We start from the raw sequence: 16431 nt of genomic DNA on the forward strand, positions 1-16431 counted from the left end.
TTTGTCATTTTTGCCAATTTTGTCATTTTTGTCATTTTTGTCATTTTTGTCATTTTTGTCATTTTTGTCATTTTTGTCATTTTTGTCATTTTTGTCATATTTGTCATTTTTGTCATTATTGTCATTTTTGTCATTTTTGTCATTTTTGTCATTTTTGTCATTTTTGTCATTTTTGTCATTTTTGTCATTTTTGTCATTTTTGTCATTTTTGTCATTTTTGTCATTTTTGTCATTTTTGTCATTTTTGTCATTTTTGTCATTTTTGTCATTTTTGTCATTTTTGTCATTTTTGTCATTTTTGTCATTTTTGTCATTTTTGTCATTTTTGTCATTTTTGTCATTTTTGTCATTTTTGTCATTTTTGTCATTTTTGTCATTTTTGTCATTTTTGTCATTTTTGTCATTTTTGTCATTTTTGTCATTTTTGTCATTTTTGTCATTTTTGTCATTTTTGTCATTTTTGTCATTTTTGTCATTTTTGTCATATTTGTCATATTTGTCATTTTTGTCATTATTGTCATTTTTGTCATTTTTGTCATTTTTGTCATTTTTGTCATTTTTGTCATTTTTGTCATTTTTGTCATTTTTGTCATTTTTGTCATTTTTGTCATTTTTGTCATTTTTGTCATTTTTGTCATTTTTGTCATTTTTGTCATTTTTGTCATTTTTGTCATTTTTGTCATTTTTGTCATTTTTGTCATTTTTGTCATTTTTGTCATTTTTGTCATTTTTGTCATTTTTGTCATTTTTGTCATTTTTGTCATTTTTGCCAATTTTGTCATTTTTGTCATTTTTGTCATTTTTGTCATTTTTGTCATTTTTGTCATTTTTGTCATTTTTGTCATTTTTGTCATTTTTGTCATTTTTGTCATTTTTAACATTTTTGTCATTTTTGGCATTTTTGTCAATTTTGTCAATTTTGTTAATTTTGTGAATTTTGTCAATTTTGTCAATTTTGTCAATTTTGTCATTTTTGTCATTTTTGCCAATTTTGTCATTTGTGTCATTTTTGTCATTTTTGTCATTTTTGTCATTTTTGTCATTTTTGCCAATTTTGTCATTTTTGTCATTTTTGTCATTTTTGTCATTTTTGTCATTTTTGTCATTTTTGCCAATTTTGTCATTTTTGTCATTTTTGTCATTTTTGTCATTTTTGTCATTTTTGTCATTTTTGTCATTTTTGTCATTTTTGTCATTTTTGTCATTTTTGTCATTTTTGTCATTTTTGTCATTTTTGTCATTTTTGTCATTTTTGTCATTTTTGTCATTTTTGTCATTTTTGTCATTTTTGTCATTTTTGTCATTTTTGTCATTTTTGTCATTTTTGTCATTTTTGTCATTTTTGTCATTTTTGTCATTTTTGTCATTTTTGTCATTTTTGTCATTTTTGTCATTTTTGTCATTTTTGTCATTTTTGTCATTTTTGTCATTTTTGTCATTTTTGTCATTTTTGTCATTTTTGTCATTTTTGTCATTTTTGTCATTTTTGTCATTTTTGTCATTTTTGTCATTTTTGTCATTTTTGTCATTTTTGTCATTTTTGTCATTTTTGTCATTTTTGTCATTTTTGTCATTTTTGTCATTTTTGTCATTTTTGTCATTTTTGTCATTTTTGTCATTTTTGTCATTTTTGTCATTTTTGTCATTTTTGTCATTTTTGTCATTTTTGTCATTTTTGTCATTTTTGTCATTTTTGTCATTTTTGTCATTTTTGTCATTTTTGTCATTTTTGTCATTTTTGTCATTTTTGTCATTTTTGCCAATTTTGTCATTTTTGTCATTTTTGTCATTTTTGTCATTTTTGTCATTTTTGTCATTTTTGTCATTTTTGTCATTTTTGTCATTTTTGTCATTTTTGTCATTTTTGCCAATTTTGTCATTTTTGTCATTTTTGTCATTTTTGTCATTTTTGTCATTTTTGTCATTTTTGTCATTTTTGTCATTTTTGTCATATTTGTCATATTTGTCATTTTTGTCATTATTGTCATTTTTGTCATTTTTGTCATTTTTGTCATTTTTGTCATTTTTGTCATTTTTGTCATTTTTGTCATTTTTGTCATTTTTGTCATTTTTGTCATTTTTGTCATTTTTGTCATTTTTGTCATTTTTGTCATTTTTGTCATTTTTGTCATTTTTGTCATTTTTGTCATTTTTGTCATTTTTGTCATTTTTGTCATTTTTGTCATTTTTGTCATTTTTGTCATTTTTGTCATTTTTGTCATTTTTGCCAATTTTGTCATTTTTGTCATTTTTGTCATTTTTGTCATTTTTGTCATTTTTGTCATTTTTGTCATTTTTGTCATTTTTGTCATTTTTGTCATTTTTGTCATTTTTGTCATTTTTAACATTTTTGTCATTTTTGGCATTTTTGTCAATTTTGTCAATTTTGTTAATTTTGTGAATTTTGTCAATTTTGTCAATTTTGTCAATTTTGTCAATTTTGTCAATTTTGTCAACTTTGTCAATTTTGTCAATTTTGTCAATTTTGTCAATTTTGTCATTTTTTTTTCATTTTTGTCATTTTGGTAATTTTTGTCATTTTTGTCATTTTTGACATTTGTGTAATTTTTGTCATTTTTGTCATTTTTGTCATTTTTGTCATTTTTGTCATTTTTGTCATTTTTGTCATTTTTGTCATTTTTGTCATTTTTGTCATTTTTGTCATTTTTGTCATTTTTGTCATTTTTGTCATTTTTGTCATTTTTGTCATTTTTGTCATTTTTGTCATTTTTGTCATTTTTGTCATTTTTGTCATTTTTGTCATTTTTGTCATTTTTAACATTTTTGTCATTTTTGGCATTTTTGTCAATTTTGTCATTTTTGTCATTTTTGTCATTTTTGTCATTATTGTCATTTTTGTCATTTTTGTCATTTTTGACAATTTTGACAATTTTGACAATTTTGACAATTTTGACAATTTTGACAATTTTTACAATTTTGTTAATTTTGTGAATTTTGTGAATTTTGTCAATTTTGTCAATTTTGTCAATTTTGTCAATTTTGTCAATTTTGTCAATTTTGTCAATTTTGTCAACTTTGTCAATTTTGTCAATTTTGTCAATTTTGTCAATTTTGTCATTTTTTTCATTTTTGTCATTATGGTAATTTTTGTCATTTTTGTCATTTTAGACATTTGTGTAATTTTTGTCATTTTTGTCATTTTTGTCATTTTTGTCATTTTTGTCATTTTTGTCATTTTTGTCATTTTTGTCATTTTTGTCATTTTTGTCATTTTTGTCATTTTTGTCATTTTTGTCATTTTTGTCATTTTTGTCATTTTTGTCATTTTTGTCATTTTTGCCAATTTTGTCATTTTTGTCATTTTTGTCATTTTTGTCATTATTGTCATTATTGTCATTTTTGTCATTTTTGTCATTTTTGTCATTTTTGTCATTTTTGTCATTTTTGTCATTTTTGTCATTTTTGTCATTTTTGTCATTTTTGTCATTTTTGTCATTTTTGTCATTTTTGTCATTTTTGTCATTTTTGTCATTTTTGTCATTTTTGTCATTTTTGTCATTTTTGTCATTTTTGTCATTTTTGTCATTTTTGTCATTTTTGTCATTTTTGTCATTTTTGTCATTTTTGTCATTTTTGTCATTTTTGTCATTTTTGTCATTTTTGTCATTTTTGTCATTTTTGTAATTTTTGTGATTTTTGTGATTTTTGTAATTTTTGTCATTTTTGTATTTTTTGTCATTTTTGTCATTTTTGTCATTTTTGTCATTTTTGTCATTTTTGTCATTTTTGTCATTTTTGTCATTTTTGTCATTTTTGTCATTTTTGTCATTTTTGTCATTTTTGTCATTTTTAACATTTTTGTCATTTTTGGCATTTTTGTCAATTTTGTCAATTTTGTTAATTTTGTGAATTTTGTGAATTTTGTCAATTTTGTCAATTTTGTCAATTTTGTCAATTTTGTCAATTTTGTCAATTTTGTCAACTTTGTCAATTTTGTCAATTTTGTCAATTTTGTCATTTTTTTTCATTTTTGTCATTTTGGTAATTTTTGTCATTTTTGTCATTTTTGACATTTGTGTAATTTTTGTCATTTTTGGCATTTTTGTCAATTTTGTTAATTTTGTAAATTTTGTCAATTTTGTCAATTTTGTCAATTTTGTCAATTTTGTCAATTTTGTCAATTTTGTCAATTTTGTCAATTTTGTCAATTTTGTCAATTTTGTCAATTTTGTCAATTTTGTCAATTTTGTCAATTTTGTCAATTTTGTCAATTTTGTCAATTTTGTCAATTTTGTCAATTTTGTCAATTTTGTCAATTTTGTCAACTTTGTAAATTTTGTAAATTTTGTCAATTTTGTCAATTTTGTCAATTTTGTCAATTTTGTCATTTTTTTTTCATTTTTGTCATTTTGGTAATTTTTGTCATTTTTTCATTTTTGACATTTGTGTAATTTTTGTCATTTTTGTCATTTTTGTCATTTTTGTCATTTTTGTCATTTTTGTCATTTTTGTCATTTTTGTCATTTTTGTCATTTTTGTCATTTTTGTCATTTTTGTCATTTTTGTCATTTTTGTCATTTTTGACAATTTTGACAATTTTGACAATTTTGACAATTTTGACAATTTTGACAATTTTGACAATTTTGACAATTTTGAACATTTTTACAATTTAGACAATTTTGACAATTTTGACAATTTTGACAATTTTGACAATTTTGACAATTTTGACAATTTTGACAATTTTGACAATTTTGACAATTTTGACAATTTTGACAATTTTGACAATTTTGACAATTTTGACAATTTTGACAATTTTGACAATTTTGACAATTTTGACAATTTTGACAATTTTGACAATTTTGACAATTTTGACAATTTTGACAATTTTGACAATTTTGACAATTTTGACAATTTTGACAATTTTGACAATTTTGACAATTTTGACAATTTTGACAATTTTGACCAGGCTTGGCAAAAGTCATCGTCATGAGGCGTGAAGCTGTGACTGTGAAGCCTCTTGGTCCGTCAAACTCAATTGACTGTTCCTTAACGACCAGTCACTTCGTTTGCCAGTCATTCATTCCCCAGTCATTTGAAGCTAAAATAATAACCTAGTCAAGCAATCGCATTCAAACGACCGATGACGAAAAAGAAACGCATTTATTATTATTGTTGCTCCTGCCAGCAAGCTCGTTTTCAGTTTTTTATTGCTATTGTTGCTCTCTGCCAGCAAGTCGTTCAATTAGTTGTACCTGCCGTCAGCAGCCGATCGAAGTGTGAAGAGATTTGCCAGTCACTCTCAGGAGAAATTTTGACCATGTGTAGGAGCTTCGCCAGTCGATGATGGAGAAATGTTGATTGTTGTCGTGCTTTATCCGTCATGCGAGTAGTGAGGCTCCGTCAATTGAGAACAGTGCCAGTCGTTTGATGAAACAAAACTAGTCGGGTCAAGTGTGACGGGCGAAATTTACCATCACTGATTTTGACAATTTTGACAATTTTGACAATTTTGACAATTTTGACAATTTTGACAATTTTGACAATTTTGACAATTTTGACAATTTTGACAATTTTGACAATTTTGACAATTTTGACAATTTTGACAATTTTGACAATTTTGACAATTTTGACAATTTTGACAATTTTGACAATTTTGACAATTTTGACAATTTTGACAATTTTGACAATTTTGACAATTTTGACCATTTTGAACATTTTTACAATTTAGACAATTTTACCAAATTTAACAATTTCGACAGTTTTGACAAGTTTGACTATTTTGACAATTTTGACAGTTTTATCAAGTTTGACAGTTTTGACAATCTTGAAAATTTTTAAAATTTTGCCAGTTTTGATAATTTTAACAATTTTAACAAGTTTGACAATCTTGTCAATTTAAACAGTTTTGACAATTTTGACAACTTTGATAATTTTGTAAAATCTTCAAAGTTCAACTGAAAATTCACCTGCACAGCAGCCAATCCAATTCCAATTCCGGCCAGGATGAGCGATTTCGATCCGAGGAAGGCGGACAGCTTGGGGAAACAGCCCTGCGGATCCGCGTACTTCCGGGTGCACTTATTCACCCCCATCGGTAGCTCGTGGCAGCACGATTTCGGTACCGTGTCGTTCTTGAAAATGGGTTCCCAATCCTCCGGTCCATTAACGCCGCAGCATTTCATCTCAGATTGGACCAGATTCCAGGCCTCCTGGGCGGGCAGACTGTTCGAGTAGTTGTCCAGCGTTTCGTTGAAGCCTTTCTCCAAAATTCCGCTCAGCTCCTCGTGCTTGTAGTAGCCGGCCACTCCGATTCCGATCTCGGCCAGGAACACCAGCCCCAAAAAGACGGAAAACTGCAAATGAACAACGCAAGGGGAAAATGCAACTGATGAAATTATCTACAACGCTGCGAAAGATAATGGAAAATGGAAATTTGATTTTCCGCACCGTTTATTTTTGGAGGCATTAACTCATTGCAGATGAAAGGAAGATAAGGAAATATTATGGTTATTTGAAATTAGAATCGCATATCTCTAAATACTTTGATAACTCGTCATTTTGTCTTCTAATCTCAAATCATCGAGACGAAAATCGGTATGTTATATTTTAAAAATCGACCGTGTACATGTGCAAAATTTCAGTTCAATCCGATTGATGAATACCTCAAACAGCTCAAAGTCTCGATTTTTTTTCTATGAATCAGAATGTAAATGAGCAACTACGCCGAGTTTCAAAGAAAAAAAAATATCAAAATGACAAAATTTCCAAAATTAATTTCTTGTCTTCATATTCATTACAGCTATTTCTATAAGATACTCTAGTAAATTTTGGTATTTTTGTGTTTTCGTTTGCTTTTTGAATTTTTGTCTTTTTAAATGATTTTTTTCCAAAAATTTTTCAATTTTTTTAAATTTCGCGACTATTATTTTTAGTTTCTTTTATGGACTGTACCTTTTCTGTTAACAGAAAGTTAATAAAATTTCCTCTGCTCTGCTTAGTTTTGCACAGAAAGAACAACTTCGACTATCATTTTTAATTTTCTTTGTTTATGCTGCAGCATAAATATCTCGGAAAAATGGCGCTCTAAATACCGCTTCGTACAACAACAACAAAATATTGTCGAACAATAAAGCTTCACACTGAATCAGTGGAATTCACCGTTTTCCTAAATTCGAAAAGTCGTCCCGAGATGTGATTGAATTTTTCATTAGGGGTGGGGGTGGGTGATGAGATCTGACTGTGGTGGTGGCTCCGAGAATAAAAGAACGAAGGTACGTACCATTTAACGGTAATTGTGTCTACGTGGAAAAGTCGGTCGAATGCTATGATTTTTGGCTGTGTGGTGTCAAAGTTCAACCACCAGGCAGCAGTGGGATTTCCGAAATTTTCGTGCGGGGAAAATTTCGCAAATGTAGCGCACCGAGAATGCCAAAACAACAAATACCTAGATTTTTGTCAAATTAAATTTACCACCCGCGGAGCTTTTGTTGGGATGTTGAAGATGGAAAGTAAGGGGGGATGTCGCGGATGTTTTAACAAAAAATCATAACTGTTCCGGTGAATTCTCTCAGCTGAGTTATTCACTTTTGACACGTAGGCAAAGTATGAGTGACATTTTGCTTTTAAAGATGTCTCACAAATGTGAAGATTTTTTTTCGGCCTGAAAACCTAAACAGCATTTCAAAATGTTTGAAGTAAAAACAATTAGGATCAGATTGGGAATACAAGTTTTTGAAACGAGAGTGAAATGTTATTAAATGGTTTTGATTTAAGGGGGGGGGTAGGGTCTAACATTTTCAAAAAATCGATTTTTTTATTTTTTTATTTTCTTATTGTAAAACATTTCAAGAATGTTGTGTCAAATTTTCAAGTCAATTGAAGCAAAACTGTAGAAGTTATAGGCCTTAATCTCCTCCTATCTAATACTGCAAGAAAGCAAGAGCAGAAACTTCAAACGCGTTTTTCTCGAAAGCACATTTTTAAAGTCCGTGGACATCGTCATTTGAAAACTACTTATCCGATTCTTTTCAAATTTGGAACATATTTTCTTTATATAAAATACCAGACCCCAACGTTTTTATTTTTTGATTTTTTTATTTTGGGGAGATTTTACAGGTGAAAAATGGCGGATTTTTAAGTGAAAAATCGTAGTTTTTACTTCAAACAGCCACAAAAATTTCATAAAATTTTTTTTAAGTTAAATAAAAACGTTGGGGTCCAGAAAAACATCTATTAAAAATATTTTGCTCTGATTTTTTGACTTCAGATGATTCTGTGCTGAGATACAGTGTCCACCGCAAATCCTGTTTTCTAAAAGGCATCCTCGAAAGTGCTCCGTCACCGGCTCATTTTTCAATATTTTTCTACGAAAAAATTACTAAATGTTCTTTCAAGAATACTTTGTATAATGCAAAAAATTTGAATACATTTGTTTGAACGATAGCTCCAGAAAAAAATCGTGAAAATGGTGTTTTTTTATACCCGTTAGACCCTACCCCCCCCTTAAAAAAGAATATATTGAGTAGAAAAATAGAAAAATTTGGAAAAGCTCCAAAACTGAAAGCTTTCTAATATTCTGAGATTGATTTCAGAAAAAGTTCGCTACAATTTTGCCGAACGACATAAATTAATAGGTAGCCTTTTCACAGATCTGGCAACAGCTGATTTAATCTACTTTGAAATATGGTGTTGGAAACACCGTTGATTGATGGCTAGCAATTACCCGTTGTTCGAATTGAATTGACATTTTCAGATGCGAAAAATAGCGAAAAATATCCTTATATTTCGCCCTCGTTTTAAGTTGATTGAAATTTCAAGCAAGCACCTACTATTGACAGAAAATTTTTGTCACAGTCAAAATTCAAATTTTGTCAAAATTGTCAAAATAAACGAAATTGACAAAATTGACAAAACTGAAAAAATTGACAAAGTTGACAAAATTGACAACATTGACAAAATTGACAAAATTGACAAAATTGACAAAATTGACAAAATTGACAAAATTGATAAAATTGACAAAATTGACAAAACTGACAAAATTGACAAAATTGTCAAAACTGACAAAATTGACAAAATTTACAAAATTGACAAAATTGACAAAATTGACAAAATTGACAAAATTGACAAAATTGACAAAATTGACAAAATTGACAAAATTGACAAAATTGACAAAATTGACAAAATTGACAAAATTGACAAAATTGACAAAATTGACAAAATTGACAAAATTGACAAAATTGACAAAATTGACAAAATTGACAAAATTGACAAAATTGACAAAATTGACAAAATTGACAAAATTGACAAAATTGACAAAATTGACAAAATTGACAAAATTGACAAAATTGACAAAATTGACAAAATTGACAAAATTTAAAAATTGACAAAATTGACAAAATTGACAAAATTTACAAAATTGACAAAATTGACAAAATTAACAAAATTAACAAAATTGACAAAATTGACAAAATTGACAAAATTGACAAAATTGACAAAATTGACAAAATTTACAAAATTGACAAAATTGACAAAATTGACAAAATTGACAAAATTGACAAAATTAACAAAATTGACAAAATTGACAAAATTGACAAAATTGAAAAAATGACAAAATTGACAAAATTGACAAAATTGACAAAATTAACAAAATTGACAAAATTGACAAAATTGACAAAATTGACAAAATTGTCAAAATTGATAAAATTGACATGATTGACAAAATTGACAAAATTGACAAAATTGACATGAACATGAAACGTAAAAAACAGTTTTCATCGATTTCGTTTGAATATAGTTTTTCCTAATATCCAAGTTATGATGAATATTTCATCTGAAGACTACATTTCGATACCAGTTAAAATAAAAAAGTTATTAGGCTTCGAAAATGGGCAAAATTTTTTAAGTGAGATGAATCACTGTTAATTAGGGGTCAAAGTGTTCGACTGCCTCAACCGGAACGCTCAATTTGAGATGCGCGCCATTTCGTCAAATAATGATCGATTTCAACTATTTCTAATGCGTTATATGGCACCATCTTTTGATTCTCCAAAGATTTGGATGTGGATTATAGTTCGACGGAGGGTATATTGTTCAAGCAAAACTGTGAGGAGAGTTGGATTTCTTGATTCCCTTTTCATGTGTTCATCATCATCCCATTTTTTCGCGGATAAAAAACACAGATGCTTAGTTTTATGATTTTAAACAGCTTCTGTTGAGCAGAAAACTTCATTGTTGAAAAAACTGTTTGACAAATTTTTAAAATTGCACTACAGGGGCCGAGCAACATGACTTTCTGTCCTTTTTCGGTTCCAGTTTTTACGCACTTCAATATTTTTTGGAAACATTTAAAGATTGACTAAAAATCACATTTCTATACAATTTTTGTTGAAATTGTTTCACAAATAACTGATTTTTTTCTTGGAGCCTGTTCACTAAATAACTCCCGGGTTCCCGAATTTCGGACACGTTTTCACTTCCGTTGAACTTTGACCTTAAAGGTCAACGACCGACAATAAAAACGCGAACTGTGCGGAGTGAAATAAACGCGTGTATTCAGTATGGATTGTTGTATTCAGACTACTGACGACTGATCGATGATCACTACCTAGCAATCTACCTAGCTAGCCGGCATTCGATTTCAGTACCTAAGTACTCTATTGTTATCAAATGATAAGCCGATCGTTATCCGAACTGATAGTAGATATCGAGAGTTAGTGAGCGGAAAAACTTACACCGTCGCTAGATGCTAGGGTGTCTACAATATTTTGAGTGATTGATTTTACATAAATATAATTTCTTCTCCAACATATGCCGGCCGCCTTGATCTCTCCGTGAGATCAACTTAATCTGTTCTAACTAATTAATAATAATTTTCAACTAAATTTAGCTTTTTGCTCCTACTATAGACAAATGATGCAGATTTCGATTCAACTTCAATCTGATTAATCTAATTAGTTATTTGTACACTACTGTAACTTCTGCTTCTTGCTCTGCTAAAATTAACTCCATTGGTGAGTCGATACGAATGACGTATCTAGTCTTCGTTGGACGACGTTGGGATTCACATTACTGCCCGGATTCCTCCTCGGACTGCGTACTGGATTACTTTGGATCGTTCTGTTGACCTGTGGACTTTCTCCGGTTATCGACCTCGCTGCTTCTTCGTACTGGACTGCTGGACATAATCTTCGACTATGGATCTTCTACTGCTTGCTACGATACTGGACTTCTTCTTCTTATCGAATTGCTTCTTCTGGTGACGATGATCTTCGTGGATGACCTTCTACTGCGATGCTTGCTGCGTGGGTGGCTTCAGGGGGGTCCCCGATGCTTCCATGATGACCGATGAATTCCTATCAATAATATGAGAGGGTGCTTTTTTAACCGTATTAAAGAACAACACATTAACTTGCCTGGTTCGCGGAGGCCTCCTTGGCCTCCGCGCTCCCCTCTCCTCGCCGACATTGACTTCCATCTGGTGGATACTTGCGTTGCCATTCAGGGTACTGTTGTGCTTCGTTGATCCGTGGTGACTAAACAACAAGCTGGCCATGCTAGTCGTCAATCTCCCGTAGTTTGCTCCGGAGGTCGAAATCGTCAAATCTTCCCCAGGGTGACAGATACCTCAAAAAATAGCAAACGTTGTGCTTCCTTCAATGTGGGTCTCTTTTATAAACATACATGCAGCTGTGCCTGATTCATGCATCAAGGCTCAGAACAGACTTTCTCATGCAACATCCTTGGACTATCACCAGAACAGATACAGATTACCTCATACTTAAACGTTTTTTCAAAATGAAGGGTGCGATCGAGCCCAGAGTGGCTCAGTAATTCGTGTGCGACTGGGAAAAAAGATTCGGATTAGCTTTTTGAATTTCAAAATAATACATAACTTAACTGGGTGTGCGGGGGCTTGTGGGCCCCCGCCGGTGGAGGAGTCCTAGTTCTCCCCTTCTGAAGGTGATTCAAGATTGTCGCGTATCGGCAAAACACAAATTTTGCAGATTCCCCTTTTGAATAACCCTTGATTAGACGTTCGCACTGTTACGGCTCTGACGATGCCATCCGCTCCTGGATGGACTTCCTCAATTCTTCCGAGAGCCCAACTCAACGGTGGGAGGTTGTCCTCCTTGAGTACAACCAAGGTTCCTTTAGTAAGGTTCCTCCTCTGTTCTGTCCATTTAGTTCTGTTCTGAAGATTTGACAAATATTCCTGCGACCATTTCTTCCACAAAGTGCTCATGTAGTTCTGCACACGCTGCCATGCGGATAACCGATTCTCTGGGATGCCTACCAGATCAGGTTCTCTGATTCCTTCCAAAGGACGTTGCATCAGGAAATGGGCTGGTGTTAGGGCTTCGTAATCGTCTGGATCGTTACTCAAAGGGGTTAACGGTCTGGAGTTTAAAATTGCCTCGATTTGAGTAAGAACAGTTATCATGTGATCGTGTTCCAAAATGTGGTTTCCGATAGTACGTTTGTACAAATTTTTGAAGCTCTTTACTGCTGATTCCCAGAGTCCGCCAAAGTTTGGGGAACGTGCAGGAATAAATCTGAATTCAATGGAATCATCTGAAGCTGCCCTTATCACATCGTTTTGGAATTGCTGCTGTTTGAACATCCTATGTAGATCTGCTAATTCTCTGCGAGCACCAACGAAATTCTTGCCGTTGTCACACATTATAAGATCAGGTTTATTTCGGCGAGCTGCGAACCGCCTAAGGGCCGCGATGAACGCCTGCGTTGTCAGATCTCCGACCAATGCCATGTGAATCGCCCTAGTAGCCAGACAAATGAAAACTGCCACAAAACATTTGACTGGCCTACATCTTCGATAGGGGTAGACAATTTGGAAAGGACCACAATAGTCCACACCTGTTTTCCGGAAAGCGATGCAAGGGTTAACTCGTTCCGGAGGGAGGTCGGCCATCAATTGGGACTCAATTTTTGGACGAACCTTGAAGCACTGCACGCATCGATGAGTAACCTTCCTGACCAGATCTCGTGCCCTTGTTGGCCAGAACCGGCCTCGAATCAAAGAAACCATCATCTGCTGTCCAGCATGGAACCATTTCCGGTGATACGATTCTGCCATAACTTCCGTGAACGGGTGACGATGTGAAAGAATGTAGGGATGTTTTCGTTGACTTGAAATCGCTGCATTTCTGAGGCGTCCACCGACGCACATTATTCCGTCCAGAAGTATCGGGTTAAGCGAAGCTAGTGGAGATGATTGACGAACACTTCCTTTCTTCTGCAAATCGTGTAACTCTTCGGGAAAAGATTCTGCTTGTGCCAAACGGACTATGACTCGCATAGCTTCTTCTAATTCTTGAATTGCCAGGGCACCGGACTTCCTACAATCCCGATTGACCTTTCTAGCATTAAATGCAAACCGACGAGACCATGCTACAAATCTCATCAACTCAAACATATCGGAAAAGATGCTGAACAGCTCACTCGTACTTATCTGCTGCGCTACAGCTACAACGGCACCTTTTTCTTCCAAAATCGTCGCATCAATCTCCTCTTCTTGAACTGGTTGCGCACACGGCCAGTGGGTTTCATCGTGCTTCAACCATTGTGGCCCGTTGAACCATAACGATTGGTATTGAAGCTGAGCTGGTGTCATTCCTCGCGAGATTATATCAGCTGGGTTTTCAATACCAGGAGTGTGGCTCCATAGACTTCCTCGTGTGGCATGCTGGATTTCTGAAACTCTGTTGGCCACGAACTCTTTCCAGCGAGACGGAGTTGAGGATAACCAGTATTTTACGATCATTGAATCGGTGTAGAAATATGCCTTTGCTTGAATGCCAAGAGCGTTCTTGATCTTCTCGTAGAGATGTGCTAACGTCAGACTTGAAGAAAGTTCTAGACGAGGTGTGGATTGCTTTTGCTTCTTGGTTTTCAAATTTTCCAACGGCGCTACTCGAGACTTCGAGGTCAGTAGACGTACTTCAATGTTTCCGGCCTCATCAACGGTGCGAATATAGATACATGCTCCGTAAGCCTTATCGGAAGCATCACAGAATCCATGGATCTGTACGGAAACAGAATTTGAGCTGATAGCCAACCAACGAGGCACTGATAAACCTTCTAGTCCACCAAGATTCCTGCGATACTCATGCCACTGCTCCTGCATTTCCTCTCCAAGATGCTCATCCCATCCACAGTTCAGTTTCCAAAGGCTCTGAATAAAAATCTTGGCTTGGACTACGACTGGGCCAACTAGACCAAGCGGATCGAAAATTCGAGCGACGTCAGAAAGCACTACCCGCTTCGTGATGATCGTTGATGAATTCCATTTCGGTGATCTGAATTGGAAATAATCTGTTGCTGGTTCCCAAACCAGACCAAGCGTTTTGACAGCGGCGTTATCGATCTCGAGCAAAGCCTTCTCATCACGGAGTTCCTCTGGCAAATCATCCAAAATCTCTCGACAGTTGGAGTTAAACTTCCTCAACTGAAACCCTCTGCTTTCCATCAACTTCACCAAGTTGGAGATAAGAACTCGGCCTTCTTCTACTGTAGCAACTCCAGTCAGCATATCGTCCATGTAAAAGTTCTTTGAAATAACCTTCGCCGATTCAGGATGCTCCTTTTCGGCCTCTACGCCTAACCGCTGCAGACACTTTGTAGCAAGATACGGTGCACTTGCTGTACCGTAGGTGACCGTTGTCATTTCAAATGATTTCAAAGGATCTTCCGCACTTTCTCTCCACAAAACACGCTGTAGCTGACAATCTTCTTCCTGGACTCGAATCATTCGGTACATTTTGGCAATATCTGCCACAATTGCCAACCGATGTAACCGGAAACGTAGAACGATGTCGATCAACTCATCTTGAATGACTGGACCAACAAGTAGGGCGTCATTCAATGACACTCCAGTCGATGATGCACACGACGCGTCAAAAACCACCCGCAGCTTTGTCGTCGTGCTTTCTGGCTTCAATACGGCATGATGAGGCATATAATACGGGGTGACGGCTGTATCACAAACGACTTCTCGCATGTGACCAAGTGAAATGAATTCTCGCATGAATTCCACATACGCTAACTTCAACTCCTCGTTCCGTGATAATTTGTGTTCAAGACTTGCGAAACGTTTCTCGGCCGCTGCACGTGAGTCGCCTAAACGGCTCAACATGAAGGTTTTCTTGGGAAGGCTGACCACATATCGTCCACTGCTGTCTGTTGTTGTTGTTGCATCGAATATTTCCTCGCACATCGTTTCTTCGATGGAGAAAACACATGGTCCTGTTTCAACAACCTTCAATCTGCCCTCAGTCAGCAGATCGAAATAAAACTCGGCTCCGATTATGACGTCGACAGGATTTGATCGGAAGAACGATGGATCGGCCAAGACCGTTGATTCTGGTAACATAAGCTGACTAGGCTCGAACGATGATGTTGGTAATGCAACGGTTAGTTTTGGTAGCACGTGGAAGCTCATTTCCTCGGAGTAGGGTGAAATTGTGGGACATCTTGCTGCTACTTCTGCCCGCACCACTCGTGTAGAAACCGCTTCAGATGACCCAATTCCTCGGATCGATAAATGTGCTGAAGTTTCTCGGATCCTTAATTTCTTCGCAAAATTCGACGTCATAAGACAGTTTTGAGAACAGGAATCCAGTAAAGCACGAGCTGGTACTGGATTTCCTTGCTTATTATTGATATTAATAATCGCCGTGGATAGAATAATATTTTGCGAAGGTGTGATAGGGAGTGTAATGTATGTTTGGCTCGTATGGGGTGTGGCTGATGTGTTACTATTTGGTGTGGAAGAATTTTGTGAGCTTACTGGCTGGGAAGTGTTAGTGTGTGATGTCGGATTGGTGATCTGCGGTTTCGGTTGAGATGCTTGGTGGTTTCTTGTTAACGGAATGCCTGATTGGTTCGGTCTCGGTGCGAACGTTCCGGAGGATCTTACCTGTGGATGCAGCAAGGTGTGGTGCCGTTGATGGCACTGATGACAGCTTCCTCTATCGCAGTTGCGAGCCAAATGTCCCCAATGCAGACAATTACGACACAACCTGGCCTTGACGACAGCTTCGTTTCGTTCAACCAACTTCATCCTCTGAAAACGACCACATTGAAATGCAGAGTGCCAGGATTCACTGCAGAACGGACATGTTCCTGACGACTTGACCATAGTGTGGCAAACCGATGACTTCTGGAGACGTTGATCAATGTGTGGATTTGAATTCTTTTGCGGACCGATAGATTGAAGGACAGCGCATTGATTCTTCAAAAACTGCATGAGTGGAATATAAGCAGGAACCTCTTTCGTCGCATGCTTGGTTTCCCAATGACGTAATGTAGATGCATCAAGTCTAGAACAAATCATATGGGCGAGCAGTGTGCTCCAACCTTTCGTTTCTTCGCCGATCTTTTCTAACATCTGCACATTTTTCTCGAAATCGTTAATCAAACGATTGAGACCCTCGAAGCTTTCTCTTTTCAAAG

At 34.5% G+C, this 16431-nt stretch overlaps 1 protein-coding gene across 1 annotated transcript in view; it reads right to left on the reverse strand.

Annotated features, from left to right (window-relative positions):
* Window positions 1–16431, reverse strand: part of LOC129746696 (CD63 antigen-like) — a 59925-nt gene that overhangs the window by 7058 nt on the left and 36436 nt on the right. The window contains exon 4 of the mRNA XM_055740545.1: window positions 5928–6314. Within this exon, the coding sequence (XP_055596520.1) occupies window positions 5928–6314 (387 nt within the window). The remainder of the gene's footprint in view (window positions 1–5927; window positions 6315–16431) is intronic.

This window comes from Uranotaenia lowii, chromosome 2 (genome assembly GCF_029784155.1).
Source record: "Uranotaenia lowii strain MFRU-FL chromosome 2, ASM2978415v1, whole genome shotgun sequence".
Taxonomy (NCBI): Eukaryota; Metazoa; Arthropoda; class Insecta; order Diptera; family Culicidae; genus Uranotaenia; species Uranotaenia lowii.